Source organism: Acromyrmex echinatior, chromosome 7, assembly GCF_024713525.1.
Source record: "Acromyrmex echinatior isolate Ae372 chromosome 7, ASM2471352v2, whole genome shotgun sequence".
NCBI classification, from domain to species: Eukaryota; Metazoa; Arthropoda; class Insecta; order Hymenoptera; family Formicidae; genus Acromyrmex; species Acromyrmex echinatior.
This window is the reverse complement of record NC_141858.1, coordinates 1,585,335-1,608,007: the sequence shown is the minus strand read 5'-3', so window position 1 is coordinate 1,608,007 and position 22,673 is coordinate 1,585,335. Positions and strand designations below refer to the sequence as shown.

Here is a 22,673-nt window from a genome sequence, read left to right as displayed (position 1 = left end):
CTCGTTGCAAACAGACGCCTCAGATAAAGCAATCGGCGCAGTATTGCAACAGCACAGCAACGGATTTCTCCAACCTACTCAGCTTTTTTTCAAGGAAACTCACGCCTACACAAACTAAGTATAGTGCATACGATAGAGAACTATTAGCTATCTATGCGGCTATCAAACATTTTCGATATATGTTAGAGGGACGAAATTTTCACGTTATCACGGATCATAAACCTCTCATTTACGCATTCAAGAAGAAGTCAGATCAAATGTCGCCAAGACAAACTCGTCATCTACTCTTCATTTCAGAATTCACAACTGATGTACGTCACGTTTCAGGCGCCGATAACATCGTAGCAGATGCATTATCTCGCGCCGACACTATCGTGATGCCAACTAGTCTCGATATGCAGGAGATTGCAGAAGCTCAAGCCTCGGATGATGAATTGCAGCAATTGAAGCAGTCCACATCAACGTCTTTGAAGCTCAAAAAGTTTACCTTATCGGAAACAGCATCCAGCATTTACTGCGACACTTCAGAACAAGAGATCAGACCTTACATTCCTGGACCACTACGAAGGCGAGTTTTCGACATGGTGCATCAAATGTCGCATCCAAGCGGCAGAGCAACTCACCGGCAAATTGCACAAAAATTTGTGTGGCCTTCCATGTCTAAGGACATTAAAGAGTGGGCCCGCACTTGTCTAGCATGCCAACAATCCAAAATTCATCGTCATAACCACACCACACCCTCCAAAATATCAATACCAGATTCTCGTTTCGAGCATGTACATATCGACATCGTCGGTCCTCTACCTCCATCCAAAAGTTTCAGGTATTTATTAACAATGATTGACCGATTTACTCGTTGGCCGGAAGCTATTCCATTACAGGATTGTACAGCAAACACGGTAGCAAAGATGTTTTTTACTCACTGGGTAGCCAGATTCGGAGCTCCACGCTTGATCACGACCGATCAAGGCTCGCAATTTGAAGCGCAGCTGTTCGACACATTAACTAAGCTCATTGGCTCTAAACGTTGTCGGACAACTGCATACCACCCGGAGTCTAATGGCATCATCGAGCGATGGCATCGCTCTCTAAAAATAGCATTAATGTGTCACGGCGAAACTCAATGGACTGACACACTGCCAATAGTATTACTAGGATTGAGAACTTGTCTCAAAGAAGATCTAGGCGCTTCGGTAGCGGAATTAGTGTACGGCACTACGCTCAAGGTACCAGGCGAATTTTTCTCCTCTGAAGAGATGCCGAGCGACCCACGAATCTTCGTCGAAGATTTCCGCGTAATTATGCAAAAGTTGCGGCCTAGACCAACTTCTCATCACATTAGACCTAAGCTATTTTTCCACAAAGAATTATATAATTGCTCGCACGTTTTCTGCAGAGTTGAAGGCAACAGACGTCTTCTGGATCAACCATATACCGGACCGCATAAAGTACTAGAGCGCATCTCGGACCAAGTCTTCGCCATTGAAATCGACGGCAAACCCATCAATGTCACGGTCGACAGACTTAAGCCCGCGTATGTACTAATCCAAGACTCGGAAACTCTTCCGTCCACTGCATCTTCGTCTTCAACTGACATTCCAGTGCAAGGTGAACCAAAGACATATCCTAGTCCAGCAGCAAAGCGAAAGACTGTTAGATTTAAGATGTAATTCGCGCAACATTACGCTAAGCAAACCAATATGTACAACTTTTGTTTGTTTCATCTATTCTTATGTTTGTTATTCCCATTCTAGCGATATCTTAGCCAGTATTTCTTTCTTTAACGTTTACACTAGGATGGGAGTACTGTGGCGTTGCGAGCGTTAGTTGCGGCGCTGCGAACGTTAGCTGCGGCGCTGCGCGCGTCCGTCGCGACGCTGATACGGTCGTTCTTTCCATGACTCTTCCCATTCTCTCTCCGGCGTCATGACGTGCCGCGTGCAGACCTCGTGTAAGTCTCTGCGATAGTCAGTAAGTTAGAACTCGGACGTTAAAGCTCCGAATTACTTTGTGTATTCCGCGAGGCCGATACCGATCATTATTCATGTCCGCGATAATTATTAGCGTCGTCAGATAAATTCTTAGAGTGTATTTTCATAGTTCTAGTATTGTAACTCCGCGACACGATGCCGGTATCCGAGCCGACCTTACACGCGCAATCACGTCTCTACCTTCTAATCAACATTTGTATTCAGTATTTAGTTAATTAGGCATTAAGTGTGTATTAAAACGCCTCATGGCATAAAATCAGAAGCAGTGCGTAGCGCTCATTCTCAACCTAATTTTTTCCCGCCATACGTCCTTCGCCGTGGTTGGTAACCACCGGCGCCATATTGCGTAGCACGCGATCCAATAGCCACACATTCACAACAGCCGGAGCCATCTTTTGGAAAACGGACCGAACTAATTTGTACTCCCAATATTTAAAAAAATTTTTTTATTTTTATAATTTTTTTTATATTTTTCCATTTTCTGTTTACAGTTACGCCAACAATTTTTCCATTTTTTGTTGTTAGTTATTCCTGAGTTCGGCAAAAAACGAGATAAGATTGTTTCTTTTTTAGCAGGTCGCCATTGGATCTGCCATTTTAAATTCATTTTTTACACTGGATTTGCTTTCAGAAAACATGAAAGCCTCTTATCAACTTTAAAATAGAATGAGATAAAATACAAAAAATTAAGTATTTTTTTTTTACGATTTATTTTAAGTATTTGTGCTTATTATTATAAGGATAATTTGCACCCTTAAACCTGCACCATTGCTGACATAAAAAAATATGTGTCTATTATTTTCATCTGCTCTATAAATGTACCAAGTTTCATTAAATTCAGTGAGTCATGATAGATTTACTTGTGAGATCGCGTCAATCGTAGTTAATTCTCCCTACTACGCCACTCTCCCACCGTGACTGTGTAGTTACTCGCCACAACTTCATGGTGGAAGGGATAACATGGGTACTGAATCTTTCCTTATTTAACATACACAGTATCAATTTCACGACGCGGTATTCATAGTCGATTGTTACATTTAAGACGGTCTTAAGTACAATCTTAAGATGTCCTAAATCAATCCGAGGACTGTTTTAGCATTCTTAAAACATTATTTAAAACAGTTTTAAAATAAAAACGGACTATGAATACCGTCCCATTTAGCGTTTCACGGTTGGTAGCTCGATTCCCACGAACGTCCATAGACAGAGAGGGCGAAGATTTAGAGAGATACTTGCAAACCGAGCACACCATGTTATCCCTTTTACTATGACAATGCGGAGAATCATGAGGACGCTACAACTCGAATCGGTCGGTGGTTAATCCAGGCTTTATAAATAACCATGATAAAACCAGCGAAAACAGCTTATAACGTGGGTGCAGGCATTGGAAATAAAATTAATTTATTTCCACTGCGTCGTTATGCCACGTCGCTACGACCAGGAACAATTTTCTGCACCTGCATCTGCGCTCTTATACAGTGTAACGTCATGTAAATGAGCCTTAACGTACAATCAAATAACTATGACCATGATTCATATTTAGCAGTAATTCATAGTGATTTGATCATAAAACTTAAATTTTTTTGTACAATATATTGTTCGAATATTGTGCTATAAATTCTATGATACATAATTTTTTACCAAATACAAAAAAGTGATAATTCTAAATATAAAACAGTAAAATATTTTTTTGCGTGACAATAATTATTTTCATTATTAAAAAAAAATATTATTAATTATTATTGAGGTCATTATATTGTTGCAGCCTCAACTACAACTAGCATTTAAAATAGCATTTAATCATGTAATAATCCAAATTGCGTTAATATTTCGGAATATCGACCCAATTCAAATAATGTAAAAAAATGCTTAATTCGCGATTGTGAATGAGTACGTTTTAGTAGAACAGTTGCGACAACCACGCATGAATTCCATATGGTATCGCATAATTACAAGAGATTCCCAAATGCGATCGGTCAGTACCGATCGCACTTAACAATGGAAGCAGGGAAAGCCCAATTAAACTGATCAGCTCAGCATCTTAAAATAAGATATATACCCATTTCTTGGACCGAGAAAGAGGGAAGTCAAGTAAACGCGGATACAATATGTCGCGTATGTTTAGTCGTAATCAAAAAGTACCACTTTATAAGTGGGAATGGCCGTGCACGATATCTCTCGGTAATATCACACCCGAGCCGGAATAAAGTCGTTGACCGTACGATAAATTGATCAACAAGCAAATTGTGTATTATTAATAAGTAAACGTTTGTAAAAAAAACTATTGATTCTGAGATTCTTCTAACCTCATGCCCTGAATCCTCATTACTATCTCTACGGAGGGGTATAACAATACGTATAATAAGAATTTATAATTTACTTGTTTATATCATCAAAATACATTACTAGACGCGAATAATGTACAAATAAACAAGAAACACACAATATTATTTTTTTTAAACTATTTCACGCAAATAAACTTTTCTTGAACGTATCTCTCAAAAAATATTGGTCGTACAAAGATAAATAAAAAGCGACTTTGTAGAGAATTTAATAATCTTCAATTTTTTAAGACTCATTTTTGTAAAAGTAGTCAAATCTGAAATATTTACGAAAAAAAATTCAAATTTTCAAAATGATTAATGTTACGTCCTACCGACGACTCGATTCTTTTCTTCGGCTCCACGTCATGACTATGGTTGGCGTCTGCGAGACTCGAGCGGAGCCTTCTGATAACGGTCTGACAGAACTGAAAAGAGGGACAGGCTCCGCGAAAACTCGTAAACGCCAATCAACCCGGGAGGAATAACAACCTTAATACAGGCCCGAAAAGAGACAAGATTGCAAAAAACATTATAAATACACCGAAGTCACGCAATAGTAAAAATCTAAGCTTTGTCGTCCGAGACGGACCAACAATTTCATCTTAAGAAAACAGGCGCCACGTCGCGCTTAAAAAATCATAAAACGCATAACTTCTCACGATAGCATTATCTAAGATCAGACTCGCGACAATGGTTGCCCTGCACGCAAAACTAGTTGTGCACGGTAACCATCTGTTTACCTAGCCATATTTTCCGTGAGAATAACAGAATTCGTCATCCGTCTGGAGCAATCTTGGCTCTTTAAAGAAAAACGTAAATCACTTTTCTTCTCGAAACTCCTCTAACGATGTACTTTAGATTAACAACGATAGGACTATAAAAATCTCGCGTGACATTGCAACTAACTTTTGCATCCTAGACAAAGAGCACCTTTTTTATAAATAGAGATCCCGCGGAACCGCAGAGTGTCAGTACAAAACTCGAAACCACCCGATTCACGTTAATAAAATTCGCGATCTAAACTATTGCCGAGTGCGGAAATCTCATCAGAACGCAATAATCACGCCACTTCGCGGTTTCATACGAGTGTGAAATTGTGGACAAATCATCACCGGAATCATCAGCCATACGCCACTGCGACTGCCCTTCTGACGCTCTTCGCGGACAACCTCGGTCACATACCAATCGAAAGCTACCCGAGATCTCCTGGACAGTCAGCTAACCAGTAAGTCGCCATTCTTTCCGATTCATCCCTTCGTCTCCCAGCATGAAAACACATTTATATACTTATGCGCGTTCCGACGAAACATACACATATTTTATTTTAACCCTTCGGATCGTAATGCGTCCTAGTACATCCATTAAAAAACGGGAACGAACTCCTTACGTCCAGAGGAGTAGCCGAAACCGTTCCCGTGGCCATCCCACAACTGACCGACGATCAATTTTACGAGGTCTCCTACTCACCAATATTAGAACAGACACAACTCTTAGACCTCACCTCTCCTCCTGTCATCGATCCTGCTATCCGGGAAATCCTAAATTATTCCCCTCCTCCTCTCGAGGAACGATTCCCTCCCCCTCCTCCTCTCGAGGAACGATTCCCTCCCCCTCCTCCTCTCGAGAGACGATTCCGTCTCCCTCCTTTTCTCGAAAAAGGATTTCCTCTCCCTCCTTTCTTGGATCAGTTCCCAACTCCTCCTTCTCAATCGAATCCCGAGCCGATTGATTGGGATCGGCTATTTAGACTATATTCGTCCCCCTCCACTGAAGAATAATCACAGTTTATATCCCAGAAAATCTCACCCCTTACACCATCCTTTACAAGCACACCCCAATGTGCTTCTGCACCACTTTCCTCGCCTCCATATATCCCATAACCCTTTCTTCTTTTCCCACACACACACACACACACACACACACACACACACACACACAGCGCGCGCGCGCACACACACCACCATACGTATTGAAATATGTATATGCAATTTTTTATTCTTATGTAAAAAAAAGGGGTTTATTACGTATAAAAATTTTTAATATTCTTTTTATTATTAATAAATGTAAATTAATATATTTCCTAGCTGACATTTATTGAAATCATCTCTCGCATTCACTTCCTTTTAAACACCTGAGATCGCACGAGGTCCAGTCCAGATCGAAAGAATTAAGTTCCTACCCAAAAAGTAGGACCGATATTCGCACTGTCCCTCGGAACAGGTGTCATAGCATCCCTTCGGGACGTTGATCCATATTCCGGGACCGAAAAGGTGTGTGCAATTTACAGGTATTCGCCTCTGTACATATGAGATTGAGTATAGCCGTCCTTCCATACCCTTTCCATTCTCCCTCACTGTCTTCACCGAATTCTTAAGGGTTTAGACGTAACAGACCAAATGAATTTTTGGAGACTCGTCCGGGATTCAAGTGCGATCTTAAGAGACGGGAATGAATACGAGAAATTCTGGCAATAAATCCAAAGTAGAAAGCTTTTATAAAACTGCTATAGAAAATTTGAATAAGTCAAAGTCGAGTACACAAAACACATTACACACCTCCCCTCAAATCCTCCGAATTTGAATCTGAAGCGGCAGGTTTCTCTTTGAATGAATCATAGATCTCAGATAATTCTAAAACTCTTGTGTTTGACGATTCCGCCGACTCAAAGGACATTATCATTCAACCCGCGCGTGAATTCAGTGGTATCATGTCTGAAAGTAAACGTAGAACAATTGTAACTATCAAGGGAACCTGACGAAACCATGACGCATCAAAATTTATTTGCTACCTTAAAATACACTATCGAAGCCATACCCTTTTTCAACGGCAAAAACATCCCTTTAAACTATTTTATCGAAGGATACGAGGAAGCAAAATGTTACCGGATGAAGCTGAATCGCAATTTACAAAAATCATAAAGACAAGAATGTGGGTGAAGCGCGCCGCACTATACAAGATCAGGACTTTAACAGTGTGACACAATTAACCAAATATTTAAAACAAGTTTATGGCGCTTCAAAAAATATATATCAACTGCAAGATGAGTTAGGCCGTATTTATCAACAGAATGAGGAAGACGTAATCACATACGCGAATCGGATAAAGATTTTAGGAAAACAAATAATGGAAGCTCATAAAATTGCGAGAAATGCCCTTTCCAATCAAAATATTAAAACATCTTTAGAAAAAGACATATGTAAGACATATGTTTTATTAGAAGATTGAAACCAGAAATTGAGCAAAGAATAACAAGGAATTTAAGCGTTCAAGAAACGGTAACCGACGCGTTACGAATAGAAAGAGAACTTCATTCGATGACAGATTTGCGACAGAATCAAGAAGGTACATCGAGTAAAGCGCTGAATACGAATAAATTACGAGAAACCTGTCAGATTTGTTATAAAGAAGAACATTTATAGTTTCAAAACTGTAGAAAATTAACCAATTTTGGAACAGAGATTTTAATATGTCAAATGCAAGAAACGCGAACACAGCGCTAACAAATGTCGACTTCGCGATCCTCAAGCACGACAATCCGTTAACATTTTACAGGGAAATAATATTATTTATCAAATATATTTGTTAGCGCGTTGACTATCTATGTTATCAATTCATCGATCTAAGCGCTCCATGCCCGCGCGTGTTAGTTGATAAGTCCCATCATGATAAGGCCCGTTACCGAGAGAAGGAGTTGCCTCGTGTACACGGGCATTGGCGCGACGGTAGCGAGTGTGGTGACGCTGGGTCACTTCCATGCGAGACAACAATCCGTGCAGAAGTCCGCGATTGCCATTAAATATAAAGCCAGAAAAGTGCATTGTGCAAAAGTATCGAGTCAATTATCCATACCACATACATAACATTTTTGGTCCTTCGAGCCGGATTCTAAAGCAACGTCAGAACGTCAACATTCGAAAGGCATCATGCACCGTAATTCCGACCAAATTATCGAGTCACTAAGGAGACGATTTCAAAAATGGCGGATCTTCATCGAGTACTTCACCGAGGCTACATCAAGGCGAGAATAACGAGACTGCGAACGCGAGTGACGCAAGCCAACGGCATTGGCGGGGAACAAGCGGAAGCAAGGCTGGAGAAACTGGAAGACACATACAATGATTTTGAGTCCATACAACAGCAATTACTAGAAAAAGAGGACGAATTCAACGACGCACTAGAACAAGAATGTTTCGAAGAAAGGTATTTTGAGGTAAAATTTTTGTTAAAACGATGCATGAAGCTATCGTCGGCGTCGGACGCTATACCGCGAGAAACAGACGCGGTCATTCGGTTGTTGCAACAGCAAACCGAGCTCATGGAACAAATACATCGCGATGCTCAGCACGAAGGCGCGGATGCCATGACATCGCGTAATAACAAGACGTTGTCGGCCATTATTGCGCGACAAACCGACATACTTGACCGCGTGGCAAACAATGCAGGCACGATTAACGCAGATACTAGAGTAAAGTTGCCTACCATCAAACTATCGAGGTTTGAAAATCGAGGATTGGAAAGCTTTTTGTGACAGCTTTCGATCAATCATACATGTCAGACCGCAACTGTCTGATATCGAAAAGTTTCAATATTTAGTTTCGCCAATCTCAGGGGACGCCGCTAAAATTATTGAGTCAATTGAGCTAATGGGTCAAAATTATTCGACGGCTTGGGAATTACTGCTAAGTAGATATGATAATCCTAGGTCGCTCAAGAAAAAACATATTAAATGTTTGTTCACAATGTCCGTAGCAAAAGAGTCAGCGAAGGCTCTTCGCGAGTTAATCGATTATACTTCCACGCACGTTAAAGATTTTAGGATTACCTACCGAGTCTTGGGATGATCTGATCATGCACATGATGGAAGACAAATTCGATGTGAAAACTCTTCGAGCATGGGAAGAGGAAACAAAATCTAGCGAAACAGTGACGTTAAACGACATACTGGAATTTTTAAAAAATAGAAGCCTCATTTTAGAGCGTATCGAGTCACGATCGAATGACACAACAATGTTTTAGATCAGGGCGCCAAAAATTGTCGAATAATAACAATAGTCAGAACAAATCTTCTATAATCTCAGTCAGTGATAAGCCAGGTCATTCGGCTAATAATTGCTGGAAAAAACAGAATGAGCAATATAACGCAGTTAATAAAATAAAACTTGTCTGTCAAATCTGTAACAATTTTGGGCATAATGCTAAAAATTATCGATAAGATAGGACAAAACGCCGCATCTTCAGACTCATTATTCTGCTTATAAAGGGCAAGGGCATCTCCTCGAAATTTGTGAATTACGAATTGCAAGCAATAACCGAAAAAAGATAAACGAACAGGAAAACTCCGACGACTCCTCGAAAACGAGTGTGACAGGAGTTCGAACGAGTCTCACACCCGTCGACATCGAAAAAGGGCCATTAGGCAAAACGCGTTAGAAATACGTCCCGTAACTGTGAACCTCGACAAGCATAGTCGCATGCCTACCATTCAGGTAAACTTTCGCGAGTCAACACCACCCATAGCTTTTATGTTAGATACCGATTCCGGGCCAAACATAATCAAGGAAAATTTTGTACCTAAGGACAGTATTGTTAATTATACAATATATTCTAAAATTAAATGGATATATTCGCATAAACGAATATCCCGTTTATACGCTGGAAGAAATAAATTTATCCCTCTTTGGAGAAAAGATTACATTTCATATTGTATCAGGTATTTTTTCAATCTTACAATCCGGAATATTAGGAAACGATTTCTTCAAACAGATTTCCTCGAAAATTGACTACGCGAAGGAATATTTAGATGTATCAGGAATTAATATACCTTTCTTTTCACCAAAAACCATCATCGCACCACCACGATCAGAATTTTTATTTTATGTGAGAATAGGAAATCTGAAGATAAAAATAGGATATGTACCGAAATTAAAAATAGTACATGAAATTTATCTAAGAGATACAATAGTAGAAAACGTTTCTGGAAAAGCATATTTAAACGTCATAAGCACTTTAGACGAAAAAGTTGAGGTACAAGTACCAATCTTGTGCCTCAAACCCCTGACTGAATTATTCGACAACGATAGTTCAAGCATTGAAATGTGTGGTAATCAAAACGAAATTGCAAATGCACAAAATTGTCTAACCCATCCAAGGGATATCTAAATCCATTTCGAAGACTTTAATAACGATGCCAGTTCAAATAATGACGGAATTACGAACGGAGACGTAGTCGATCGACAAGAGTAACAGAAAAACAAATGAAAGTTTTGAGGTATTTGATGAGAATAAATTAATGAGAGGAATTGAAAAATCAAGAAAAAATTCTATTTCAAATATTCATCGAGAGGGAAATATTTCTACATCTCCTCTGAACCCGAAATCCTTGGAGAGGGAAGTTATCAAACCTCTCCTGAAAATTTAAATAATTCAAAAAATCTTGGAGAGGGAAGTTACCAAACCTCTTCTAAAAATTTAAATGGTTCAAAAAATTTTGGAGAGGGAAGTTACCAAATCTCTCCTGAAAATTTAAATAATTCAGAAAATTTTGGAAAGGGAAGTTACCAAACCTCTTCTGAAGAATTAAATAATTCTGGAATTGCAGAGGAAAGTTTCCATACTTCCCTGTTAAATTCTATTCTTGTCGATTGCAAGGAAGTAAATAACCAAATCTCGCTATGCAATGCGACTCAATTCTGTCAAAGAGAACCAAAGGAAAAGACTCCACTCTAGAAAAAATTAAATTACCAAGGATTGGAACTCCCGCAAAAAATGATAATCAAAATGATTCCTCTCATATTACTATCGATGAACTTCTAGAAAGAATGCAATCATGTAATCCTTATATAAATGTTCGTAATTCGAAGGGAAATATACCATCTTCAAAAATTCTGGCATCTACACAAAATTAATCTCAAGAAATGATAGACAAATTCATGCGCAAACGTAAGTCAAAACACAAGGAACTGAACAGGAACGTCGAAACGAACCTATGAAAAATATTCCACGCGAATGCTTAGTTGTATAGGAAAAGATCAGAAAGGATAGACTCACAGAAATTATAGAACTATTACGTTTGGAGTATTTAAGTTTCCAGGAAAAAACAAGTGTAATGAAACTTATAACTGACAGCCAGGACAGATTTCACATCCCTAGAGAGAAGTTGTCAGTAACGAATATATTACAATACCAAATATCTACAACGGATGATCGACCTATAAATACGCGACAATACAGATTCCCGCAAATTCATAAAGAAGAAATAAATAAACAGGTAGAAGAACTGTTAGAAAGAGGCATCGTAAAACCTTCTCAGTCACCGTATAGTACGCCTATAATTCTCAAAAAAGAAGACACAAAAGGAAATAAACGATGGAGAATGGTATTAGATTTCCGAGCTTTAAACGAAAAAACTGTCGGGGACACATATCCGTTACCTAACATTATCGACATTTTGAATCAATTAGGCGGAGTGCAATATTTCTCGGTATGCGACTTAGAATCTGGATTTCATCAAATAAAGATGGATCCTGCTGACAGTCATAAAACTGCGTTTACAACTCCTTTCGGTCATTATGAATTTAACCGAATGCCTTTCGGATTAAAGAATGCACCTGTTACCTTTCAATGATTAATGTTTAGCCATAGCTTGCGGCTCTGCTGACTCTTCTGTCTCCTTTCGTGTAAGAGATGTTGAATTCGTACCCTCTTCAGGTGGATAATCGTCTAGTAATAAGTCTTCAAATGGTTCGTCATCAGTCAAATATAATTTAAAATCCTCGTCCTCTTCATCCTCTGATTCCTCTAGCATTTTAGAAATCGTTTCTGCATCTTTTGGATCATTAAGGTTCAAAGGCTTGTGGTGATTAATTATATTGCAGTTCGCTTCTTCAAGGTCTATCGGATTTCCGTGATAATGCATCGGCATTTACGTTAATTTTATCGACTTTATATACCACATCGTAATCGTATTCAAAATCAAGAAAAAGAAGAATTTGAAGAAGGATATAAAGAAAGACATAAAATTCAGAAATTAAAAAGAAAAACAGGGCCTATTATTGTTAATGATCAAATAATCAAAAACAATATTCTCGATTTTCGCGAGCTATTATTTTTGCGAAAGAATAACGTTGTATATTTTGTCGATACCAATGGGAGACCGTTGGACTCAGGTTCATAAAAAAAACTATTTGAAAGAAATAAGATCCCTCGCTTAGGAGATCTCGCTCTAGGTATAATAAAGCCAAAGTCATAAAATACAAAAAACACTACCATTTAGCCTTGCCTATCAGCGAAGGGCAATGCGAGGGATCGACGATGACCCTCACCCAGATTTCTGTCGTAATAAAAGATTTACGGTTTGTCACTGAAAAATTAAAATTAAAGACTGTTAGCATTGCTAAAACCGATTATTATATATAAGTTAACAACATGCCATGGGACAATATCAAAACATTGCAATTAGTTTTTGTAGATTTAACAATCAAATTAATTATATGCAATAGTTAAATACCCGCCTAAAGATCTTCGATCTACGATAATCGGAGAAATGCATTGTTTACCTACGGGAGGACACCGAGGTGTCACAAAGACAACAGAATAAAACATAAATACCATTGGGAAAATCTAAAGTCAATGTTCAATGTTCGATGATACATACAACAATGTTTACAATATCAGTTAAAAAAAAACTAGTTCGAGTAAAAACCAAACAACCTATGATAATCACCGATACACCAGGATCGTCTTTTGACAAAGTAGCCATGGACATCATAGGCTCTTTACCTAAAAAATAATATGTCTTAACTTTGCAAGACCAATTAACTAAATTTTGCATGGGAATACCCTTATCGGATCAGAGACAATAGCAGAAGCCTTTATCGACAGATTTATTTGCGTATTAGGAACGTCTAAAGCTATATTAACCGATCAAGGGAGAAATTTTATCAGTGAATTAATGAAAAAAATAGCAAAAATATTCAGAATATGTAAATTCTGTACAACTGCATTTCACTCTCAGTCAAATGGATCCCTAGAACGATCACACCACGCATTAGCAGAATACTTGAAACAATACGCAAACGAGCAGAAATAATGGGACAGATGGATCGACTTAGCCATGTTTAATTACAACACTAGCGTCCATGAGGCTACGAAACATACTCTATACAAATTAGTGTTCAGTAAAATAGCAAGAATATCGTCAAATAAATTCTTAAACCCTAAAGACAAATTAGCTAATTACAATAATTACCTAATAAATTTAGTTACACAACTCCATGCAATCCAAACAAATGCTTGTGAAAACGTCATAGAAGCTAAAGTTAAATCAAAAAAACATTACGACAAGAAAATTAATCCACAGAAATTCAAGCCTGGAGATCATGTATTTTTATTAAAGAGATCAAAACCTGGAAAATTTAAAGTATACAGGACATCATGAAGTCTTGGAAATTTTAAACAAAAATAATATTAAAATTAAGATAAAGAAAAATAGTCACATTGTTCATCCTAACCGCTTGCGAATTTCTCACATTAAATCAGTTCATAATAATTAAACAAATCAAATCAACATTTCAGATGATGGATTGTTGCATCAAAGGAGAAACCGTCATAATTATATTAATAATGTGGACTCAAAGAACTTACGAAATAATAGGATACGACTGTGGCTCCGCAGCAGCGAATTTAACTACATTATCATTATTAAACGTTGAAGAATGTGATATTCCCCCACAGAATGTAAACTCTAGCAAAATCTATATACAAGTATTCAACTCAACGACTTTAAATCTGTGAAAGTAATACAATGTAAAATCGAAATAGATCGTACAGTAAAAAGATGCGGAATGTTTTCTCATACGATGAATGTATATAACGTAAATACATAGCCAATGTATCTCGAGATGTATGTCGATGCATGCATACCTACGGAAGCTTCGAAATAGCCGGAACTCACATAATAGGTCTGCTATCTAATCAGACTGCATTACGTCCAATAATTTTGGCCGGGCATGTTGACAATAATGGCGCATGTACCGGCAGTGCTTATTCTGAGCCTTATGAAAATTGAGGAAATGTCATTGTATTAGGCAGCCTCAAAATTACTTTACAAGATTACATCGCTGACATTCGGATAAACACAAACCGTGTACACTTCAGGTCAGGAGTAACCTATGAACTGAGTTCCACTCATTGCACTGACATAGAGGGAGGGGATACCTTTGAGATCTCGTACCTGTCAATCATTGCAGAGGTTCCGATCATGGCGTACTATACAATGGATACGCTAATTAAATACTTGATGAGCGATCTCAAACGGTCTACTCAATAACCACGACCAATATGATTCTCTCTTTAACTAGCACTGGAACATATACCTCTGGACATACACTTACCAGAACCGAACAACCGAAATTAATAATTTTCGAAACGATGTTTGGTGCTGAAGTTTTTAAAAGTTCTGGCTTTATAGCAGTAAACATCGATATCTTCACATACGTAAATTCAAAATTCGTATACGTAGAAAGACACGTTCGCACTCAAATTAATCAATTATACAGAAATATATCTTGAAAATTAACGTGGTTCTAATATTAAAACATATAAAAAATAAGAGCATAAAAAACCACAGCACAAGTTCTAGTTTGTGATATTTAATTGTTATTACATTAATTAAAACATTAAACGTTTCGGCCACAATCTGGCCATCTTCAGTAATTCAATAATATTTTTAAAACGCAGAGTTACATCTAGTTGACATTAAATTCAACAGTCGAGAGTTGTAATTAAATAAACATGTTCTTTTATATGTGAAGATGCTTCATACAGTAATGTTACAACGCCAGTTGTCATATCAAGAAAAGTGTAGAACAAGAATTTCCAGATTCTGTTTTACAGCAAAAAACTAAACGATGAATCTCAAGTAATTCTTTTATTTTAATAAAATAACAACACATAATGTCACGAAAAAATTCTAATTGTGTAAAAGAATTACTAGCCGCTAGATTGCCTGACGTTTTCACGTATCATTTTATGAAGGAACCTGGATATGTGACACTTTTGGCTGAAGAAGTAATAAAATGAAACATATTTTCTGACTCCGCAAACGCATGTATTAACACGTCACGGAACTCAGATTACTGTAATTCTTTTGCATCTGTTTTTTGGGAAACTCATGATATAAAATTATGCTTAAATCGGTGGAGACATTACCACCTACCATTATGAAGCCTTCAACTAAACCGTCATGGAAATACATCAGTCCAGGAGCACTAACGACCAGTGGAATATATTCACAAAACGATCTAGAAGAACTCAAGGATCACATAATGTTCCCCGCGGAGCGACCTGCAATCCCATGGCAAGAGGTATATTAGGGCGCTTAACCTTAATACTAAAAATATATTTTTTTTAAAATTCTATCACGGAAAGAATTGATCGTAAAATCTTAACAAAAAAAAACAAAATTATTCGTAATTTTATCAACTTTCTTTTTGATAATAACCTTTATTTTGATAAAATGAATACTTTCTGAGATATTTTTAAAAAACTGCACTTTTGAAGCTGAAAAATTTTCCAAGTCCGCTAGCGGTCAGGACTTTTAATATGTTATATATGTCATTTTGAATAATTTCTTTCAAACAAATCTTTTATAGTAATTTTGCCTCCACAACGCAAGAAAGAATTTAATTTTCCTGGACTAATATAACATATACATAAATATACATATATACATATATACATATATACATATATATATATATATATATATATATATATATATATATATATATATAATATATATATATATAAGGTAGGATTGAGTATTATGAGCACTGTAGGTAACATGAGCATCCTTTATATTTCTGTAATGATTGGTACTAGTAGTGCCAACTATTGTAAAAAGATGCATCTGTCTTTGCAACACTCCAATATGCTGCAAAGTTTGATCTAAATTTATATACTTCGAAAATTTATCGTATTAAATAAATAGATACGTAATTTTTTTATTTCTTACGTTTTTTCCTCTAACTTCTATAGATCTCCAATCTACATTGAGATAAAATATTTTATTCTGCATGTTAATATTTATAAAATAAACAATATTGAGCCATTCTAACTTCATAAAGTCTCGAGATCATTATTGATTTATTAGACACGGGAGTTTTTCGGATAGGTGGTCGTATATTATGAGCATCTCCATTATTTCTTATCATACATTGAAAAAAGAGTTTGGCGAGAGATCAATCGCTATGGCAATCAGTGAACATTTCTTTAGAAATATATATATTGCAACAGTACAGTAATAAAATAGATAAGCAGTAAGTAGCAATGGTAGCAATACATAGTAGTACATAGCAATACATTAACAACACTTAGCAATATTGTGGTATTACATAGGATAACAATATTAATAATAGCAATAAAATATATTGTATTGCCATAATTAGCAATCTCTGCAATGTACATTAGTAAGAGGGCAAGTCAATAAGTTTTTAGAAAAACATAGTAAATACATTTTTTTGATCGATTTATTTTTATTTCTCAACATAATCTCCTTTCAGCTCGATACAACGATTCTTCAACTTATTCATCCAAATAATATGATTTGTCTAACCCTTCAAAATAAGTCTCTGTTTCGGCGATGAGCTGCTCTCTGATGGTGAATCTCTTTCCTCCGAACCATTTCTTCAGGTTTGAAAACAGGAAATAGTCGCAGGAGGCTAAATCTGGCGAATATGCTGGATGGGAAAGCAATTTGTTGAATTTAGTCATCGGTGCCGGACACGTGTGAACCCATACATTGTCTTGATGGAAGAGCACTTTTTTCTTCGCCAAATAGAGACATTTTTTCTTTAAAATATTGTTGAAACGGTCCAATAAGGCTGCGTAGTAATCGCCATTGATCGTTTACTTCGACGGAAGATAATCGATATGAATTATACCGCATCCCAAAAAACTGTGGTCATCATCTTTCCGGCTGACTTCACAGTCTTCGCCTTCTTCGGAGCTGGTTCACTCAGTGAAGTCCATTGTTTTGACTGTTCCTTCATCTCGGGTGTGAAGTAATGGATCCATGTTTCATCCACAGTAATGAATCGACGCAGAAATTCATCTGGATTACATTGAAACATCTCCAAATATTGTTTTGAAATCGTCACACGGTCGCGCTTATGGATCACAGTGAGTAAACGCGGCATCCATCCTGCCGATAGCTTTTTCATATCCAATTGTTCGTACAAAATTGAAATCATTGTGCCATGTGATATGCCTGTAGCCTCAACAAGCTCGCGCACTTTCACTCGTCGATCATTCAAAACAATATCGTGAACTTTATCGATGATTTCTGGCGTAGCAGCATCAATTGGACGTCCCGAACGAGGTGCATCACATGTGTGGATGTACGACCACGTTTAAATTCATTCACCCAATTGTATGCAGTCACAAACGCTAGTGCAGATGTGCTATGAACATTATCCAACTGAGCTTTGATTTCTTTCGGAGTTAAACCTTTCATATGTAAATGTTTGATCACTGCACAAAACTCGTTTTTTTCCATTTTGCAAAAAATACAAAGGTTGTTCGCTTTAATCATCTACAGAAATGAAACCGATGAATTCCGCTCAAAATTTGACAGTAATCAGCTGAAAGATGCTACTTGTCAAAAAGTAATGTGACATGACACTGCGAGTGCCCTCTGACAGATTTTCTAAGAATTTATTGACTTACCCTTGTATCATTAGTGTATATTTTTTTAGTAGTGATTGACTCCCTTAGAGTTTGGTAATAGCTATTAAATATATGGTAAAATAATGCCAATCAAATGTGTTAATATAACCAAAAATAATGTTACTTTTACAAATATTTAATAAACATTACCAAACTGTTACTATTTGGTAATACTTACTAAATATTTGTAAATGTAACATTATTTTTTGATTATATTGAACACACATTTGATTGGCATTTGTTCTAATAAAATTTTTCATATATGTATATATTTCAATGTTTCATTTCTGCATATTTTGTTACAAAAATTTCCTGTGCTCATATTACTCCTAAGGATGCTAATATTACCCAGAGGGTATATGACCACTGGAAGGGTAATAAGAAAATAAGCACCATTTCAATGTTTATCTTAAAATAATCAATTACAATACTAAGATACATAAAACCTCAACAAATCTATCAAATAGTATATGCATAAGATCTTTTATTCTTCAATGTACTAGATATATCAAAATGTTTCCAAGGTGCTCATAATATCCGATCCTATCCTATGTACGTACAGAGTAAATCAGAGTTGTCGAACTTTTTACCCTTTAAGAAAATAATTCACTGCACATATTATAATTCAATGAGGTATGAAGTCGATAATTTTCTCATAAAAAGTTAGTTCAACAACTTTTTATGAGAAAATTATCGACTTCATACCTCATTGAATTATGTTTGTGTGTGTGTGTGTGTGTGTGTGTGTGTGTGTGTGTGTGTGTGTGTGTGTGTGTGTGCGCGTGTACATGTACTATTAATTATGCGCTGTAATTTTATTTTGTCAAACCGAACTAATAGCCAAGATGTCCCATTTTAATATTGACACTGAAATATTTCGAAAATTATAAAAGATACAAAAAAATTTTTCCGACAAAAGTTATAAAATTTAAAAAGATATGTTTACTGATAATATCTTTGACATTGAATGGCGTTGCTAAGGTCAGGACGAGATAAGGTCAAGACGAACATATCTCTTAACATATCTCATAAATCTCGATAACTTCAAAACAGCTGATCCAAAGTGACTTAAAGTATAATGTTTTGGGAAAGTCTCAGGAAGGACTATAATAATAAAACTAAAATAAGAAGTTCCATTTAAAAAATTCAAAGTCACCTCGTCCTAACTTTGGCAACGCCACCCAATGTCAAATGAATATGTCATCAGTAACTAGATCAGTAAACAAATCTTTTTAAAATCTTACAATCTTTGTCTGAAATATTTTTCCATATTTTTTATAAATTTCGAGATATTTCGGTGTCAAAGTTAAAATGGGAACCACTTGTATAATCTTGCAGTATCTATAAATGGTTTGATTATTAAAACAATTTTTTGCAGGATTTTGTGTATTGAAATATAAAAAAAGTACAATAATATGTGCACATAACGTGTCATACTGCTTTAATATTTAGTTCTAAGAGCAAAAGAAGTATTATTTTTTTAATACTCCACGATTTGGGAAAAGAACTTATCAATTCATATCAAATAATAAAGCTAAATAAAAAGCTTGTATAAGACTTTCTAAATGATTTAGAAATTTCTTCCTTTTCTAATTACTTTTGTTGTAAAATTTTCGTTTCTTAGCTTTTTGTTTAATATTTTAAAATTACCAAATAATTTTGCAAAATTTGCAATAATAATAAAAAATTATAATAAATATATACAAGTATTTTGACATCGCTAGTATGAAATAAATGAGAATATGTAATGAAAATATCTTTTTAATGTTTGTGCTTTCTTTTCTTGCAAGTATGTATGAATTTAATGTGCTGTGATTAAATAAAAATTGTTTTATGTACCTGTATATCAGGTATACTGGCAGCTTCTTCGGAAAAGTGTCGTCTGTCCGGCTTAGGGCTGTGTTGATGTGGCAACTTAAAAGAGAATTTCCTACGTCTTGAAGGACTGGCAGGAGTACGAGGAGACTCCGGAGGATGTTCAAGATCTGTCATGGAACGTGCTGTCAATTCTTGTGCCATAGCAATAGCTGAGTAGAGAGTTTTCTGATCGGCAGCTGAGATAGGCTTCACCTAGACAAGACAAACATTTACCATCTTCGTAAATTAACATTTCAATGTGATTATTCAGTCTTTTATTACATTTTCTTACAAATATTAACTATATAACACAAGTTTATTATATTGTTATGCCCATGGCGACACCCGTGATGTGTCGTGATATGAAGATCGCGTCGAGCAGCAACAAAGACAAGAGAAATTCGCGGCATCACTGCGACAGCGTGGAGATCACGCAGCAACAACGGAGACAGGAGGAATTTGTGACAACATTACGGCGGCGAGACGCAGAGGTTCAGCTGCGGGAGAAATTGCGTGAGATCTCTATGACTCAAACGCAGCTAAGTCTCTCCAATAACATTATGAAATAACTTGTATTCACCTGTAACGAAAATGCTTTTGCCGCAAGTGTTGCCGATCGTGCTGCTTCTGCCGCGAGTGCTACAAATCGTGATTGATTCGATCGTGTTTAATTGTATCGAATGTATCGATTCCCCCGTGAGTGTTGCCAAAATGCTGCGTTTCGAATCTGTCGCGAGAACGTCAAATTATTAACGTTTTATTAATTCTGCTACAAGTATGGCCAATATATTCGATTTAATCTCACTAAATTCGGTCGGGAATGCCGCTAATCTTTTTACGAGTATAAAATTAAAATACCGGATACATTTGACGGGAGCACACCTTTGCGGGAATTCTTTGCACAATTTGACTTAATTGCTTATGCGTTGGGAAGGAAGAATAAAAACTGCTGTTTTGGTATCATGTCTAAGAGAAAAAGCGCGCGTAATACTGAAAAGCATACAGAATCTAGAGAATTTGGATTTCGCGGAATTGAAAATTAAAATTATGTTTTGGAGAAGCTCAATCGCTACAAAATTATTTCAATTTGCGAACAGAAAACAAAAATTCGGAGAAAATGTAGCTTCTTCAGCTCGGATATTAAAAGGCTGACATAATCAAGCATCGCAACGCCAAGTGCATAAAAATATATTATAAAACGGGTCGCTTGATGGATCATTTGACCGCTTGATGTGTGAATGTCATTATATGTTCGTACTATTGCCAAATTCGTGACGCTACTACTAGATTTATTTGGAGTTTTGACATCAATGAACTTTAGATTAAAATTACTCAGAAACTAAAATCGCAATCAAAAATCTAAAAATATTATTATTATATAATGTCACCGATATCTTTCAATTGCAATCATTCCGAATAAAATTGGTGCAACCAATATCGAAATCTAGAGATAGTGTCCTGAAAAGGAATCATTTCAACTTTTCAAATTTTTTCAGTCGTACGTATGACACATACATACAGGGTTGGCCATATTCGACGGAAAGATGTTTTTTTTTTCAATCATGGGAAACGTCGTTACTCGATCTAACATCTCTGTCAAAAGTTACAGTGTTGCCCAGATCTTTCCGTCGAATATGGCCAACCCTGTATAAAGCGTTTTATCTATTAAGCTGCTGTTCACAATGCCTTCATACAATTTTAATTTTAATACAAAGTTAAAATAAAATCAGCAATGAAAGTGAACCTTAATGTGCATACGAGTATAAATGTACATGAAACACATAAACAGGGAGAGGGCGAGAGAGAGCGAGAGGGGGGGGAAAGTGAGAAAGAGAGAAGGAGGAAGAAAAGCATTTATTATCTCTCTGAGACAAGTCCCCTCAAGCGCTAAGATCAATACAAAATAGAATCAATTGAGTATACATCAAAAAACATCTCAATATTAAAAAAACAATATAAATAAAATTAATAAGTAAAACTATATAAGTAAAATATGATACAAGCATATTCTATAAAAATAAGAGTTTGCGTGAGTGAAAAGCACACATGCAAAAAAACTGAGATATCTAATTGACATTCATAATATTAAAATACAGATAAACATATAGAAAGATGAAATATCTTAAGGAATACGCATTTTTATCAAAAACCAAGCACTTATAAGCAAATATTATTATGACTTAGTGAGCAGATGCGCACAGAATTTCTGCCTAAAAATATAAATCGAGCGTATATCTTATGGGAGATTATTCCACCAATTAGCTGCAGTAGAATAAAAAAACTTTTTATAAAATTCTGTACGACACTGCGGCAGTATCAGCAAATTACCAGGCAATCTGATTTGTCTGCACGATACCTCGGTACAGAACACGAAATTGGAGAGGAATGACCGAGGCCGCTCAATCTTAAGAATATTGAACAACAGATAAAATACTGCCTTCTAGCGTTAATCTGCAACCAGCGTGCACGCATAAGGTGTGGTCATCCCACTTCATCCTATAGACGAACTTAAGGCATGCATTTGATCCTTCTCAGCTTGATATCCTGTTCCAAAGTCATATCTGTGAAGGTAGCGCAACAATAGTCTAAGTGTGAGGGGATCAGAACGACAACAAGCCTCATTCTGAAAGACTCCGGCAATAAGTGTCTACATATCTTTAGTTTAAGTTGGTATAGCACCACTCTTATTTTCTTCGTCACGCTATTGGCCTGTTTGTCCCACGACAGGTTGCTGAATATCAATCCCAAGATATTTAATCTCCATCACGAATCGAGC

The 22,673-nt window shown here is 36.5% G+C and overlaps 1 protein-coding gene and 1 long non-coding RNA gene across 12 annotated transcripts in view; both read right to left on the bottom strand.

The window, feature by feature from the left end:
- Positions 1-15,522, bottom strand: part of LOC147908935 (uncharacterized) — a 55,048-nt gene extending 39,526 nt beyond the window's left edge. The window contains exon 1 of the long non-coding RNA XR_015545583.1: positions 11,930-15,522. This is a non-coding gene — a long non-coding RNA (uncharacterized LOC147908935). The remainder of the gene's footprint in view (positions 1-11,929) is intronic.
- Ack-like (activated Cdc42 kinase-like) overlaps positions 1-22,673 on the bottom strand; it is a 343,307-nt gene that overhangs the window by 101,235 nt on the left and 219,399 nt on the right. For all 11 annotated transcript variants that reach the window (XM_087407584.1, XM_087407581.1, XM_087407583.1 and 8 more), the window contains one exon: positions 19,880-20,110. In XM_087407584.1, the coding sequence (XP_087263710.1) occupies positions 19,880-20,110 (231 nt within the window). The remainder of the gene's footprint in view (positions 1-19,879; positions 20,111-22,673) is intronic.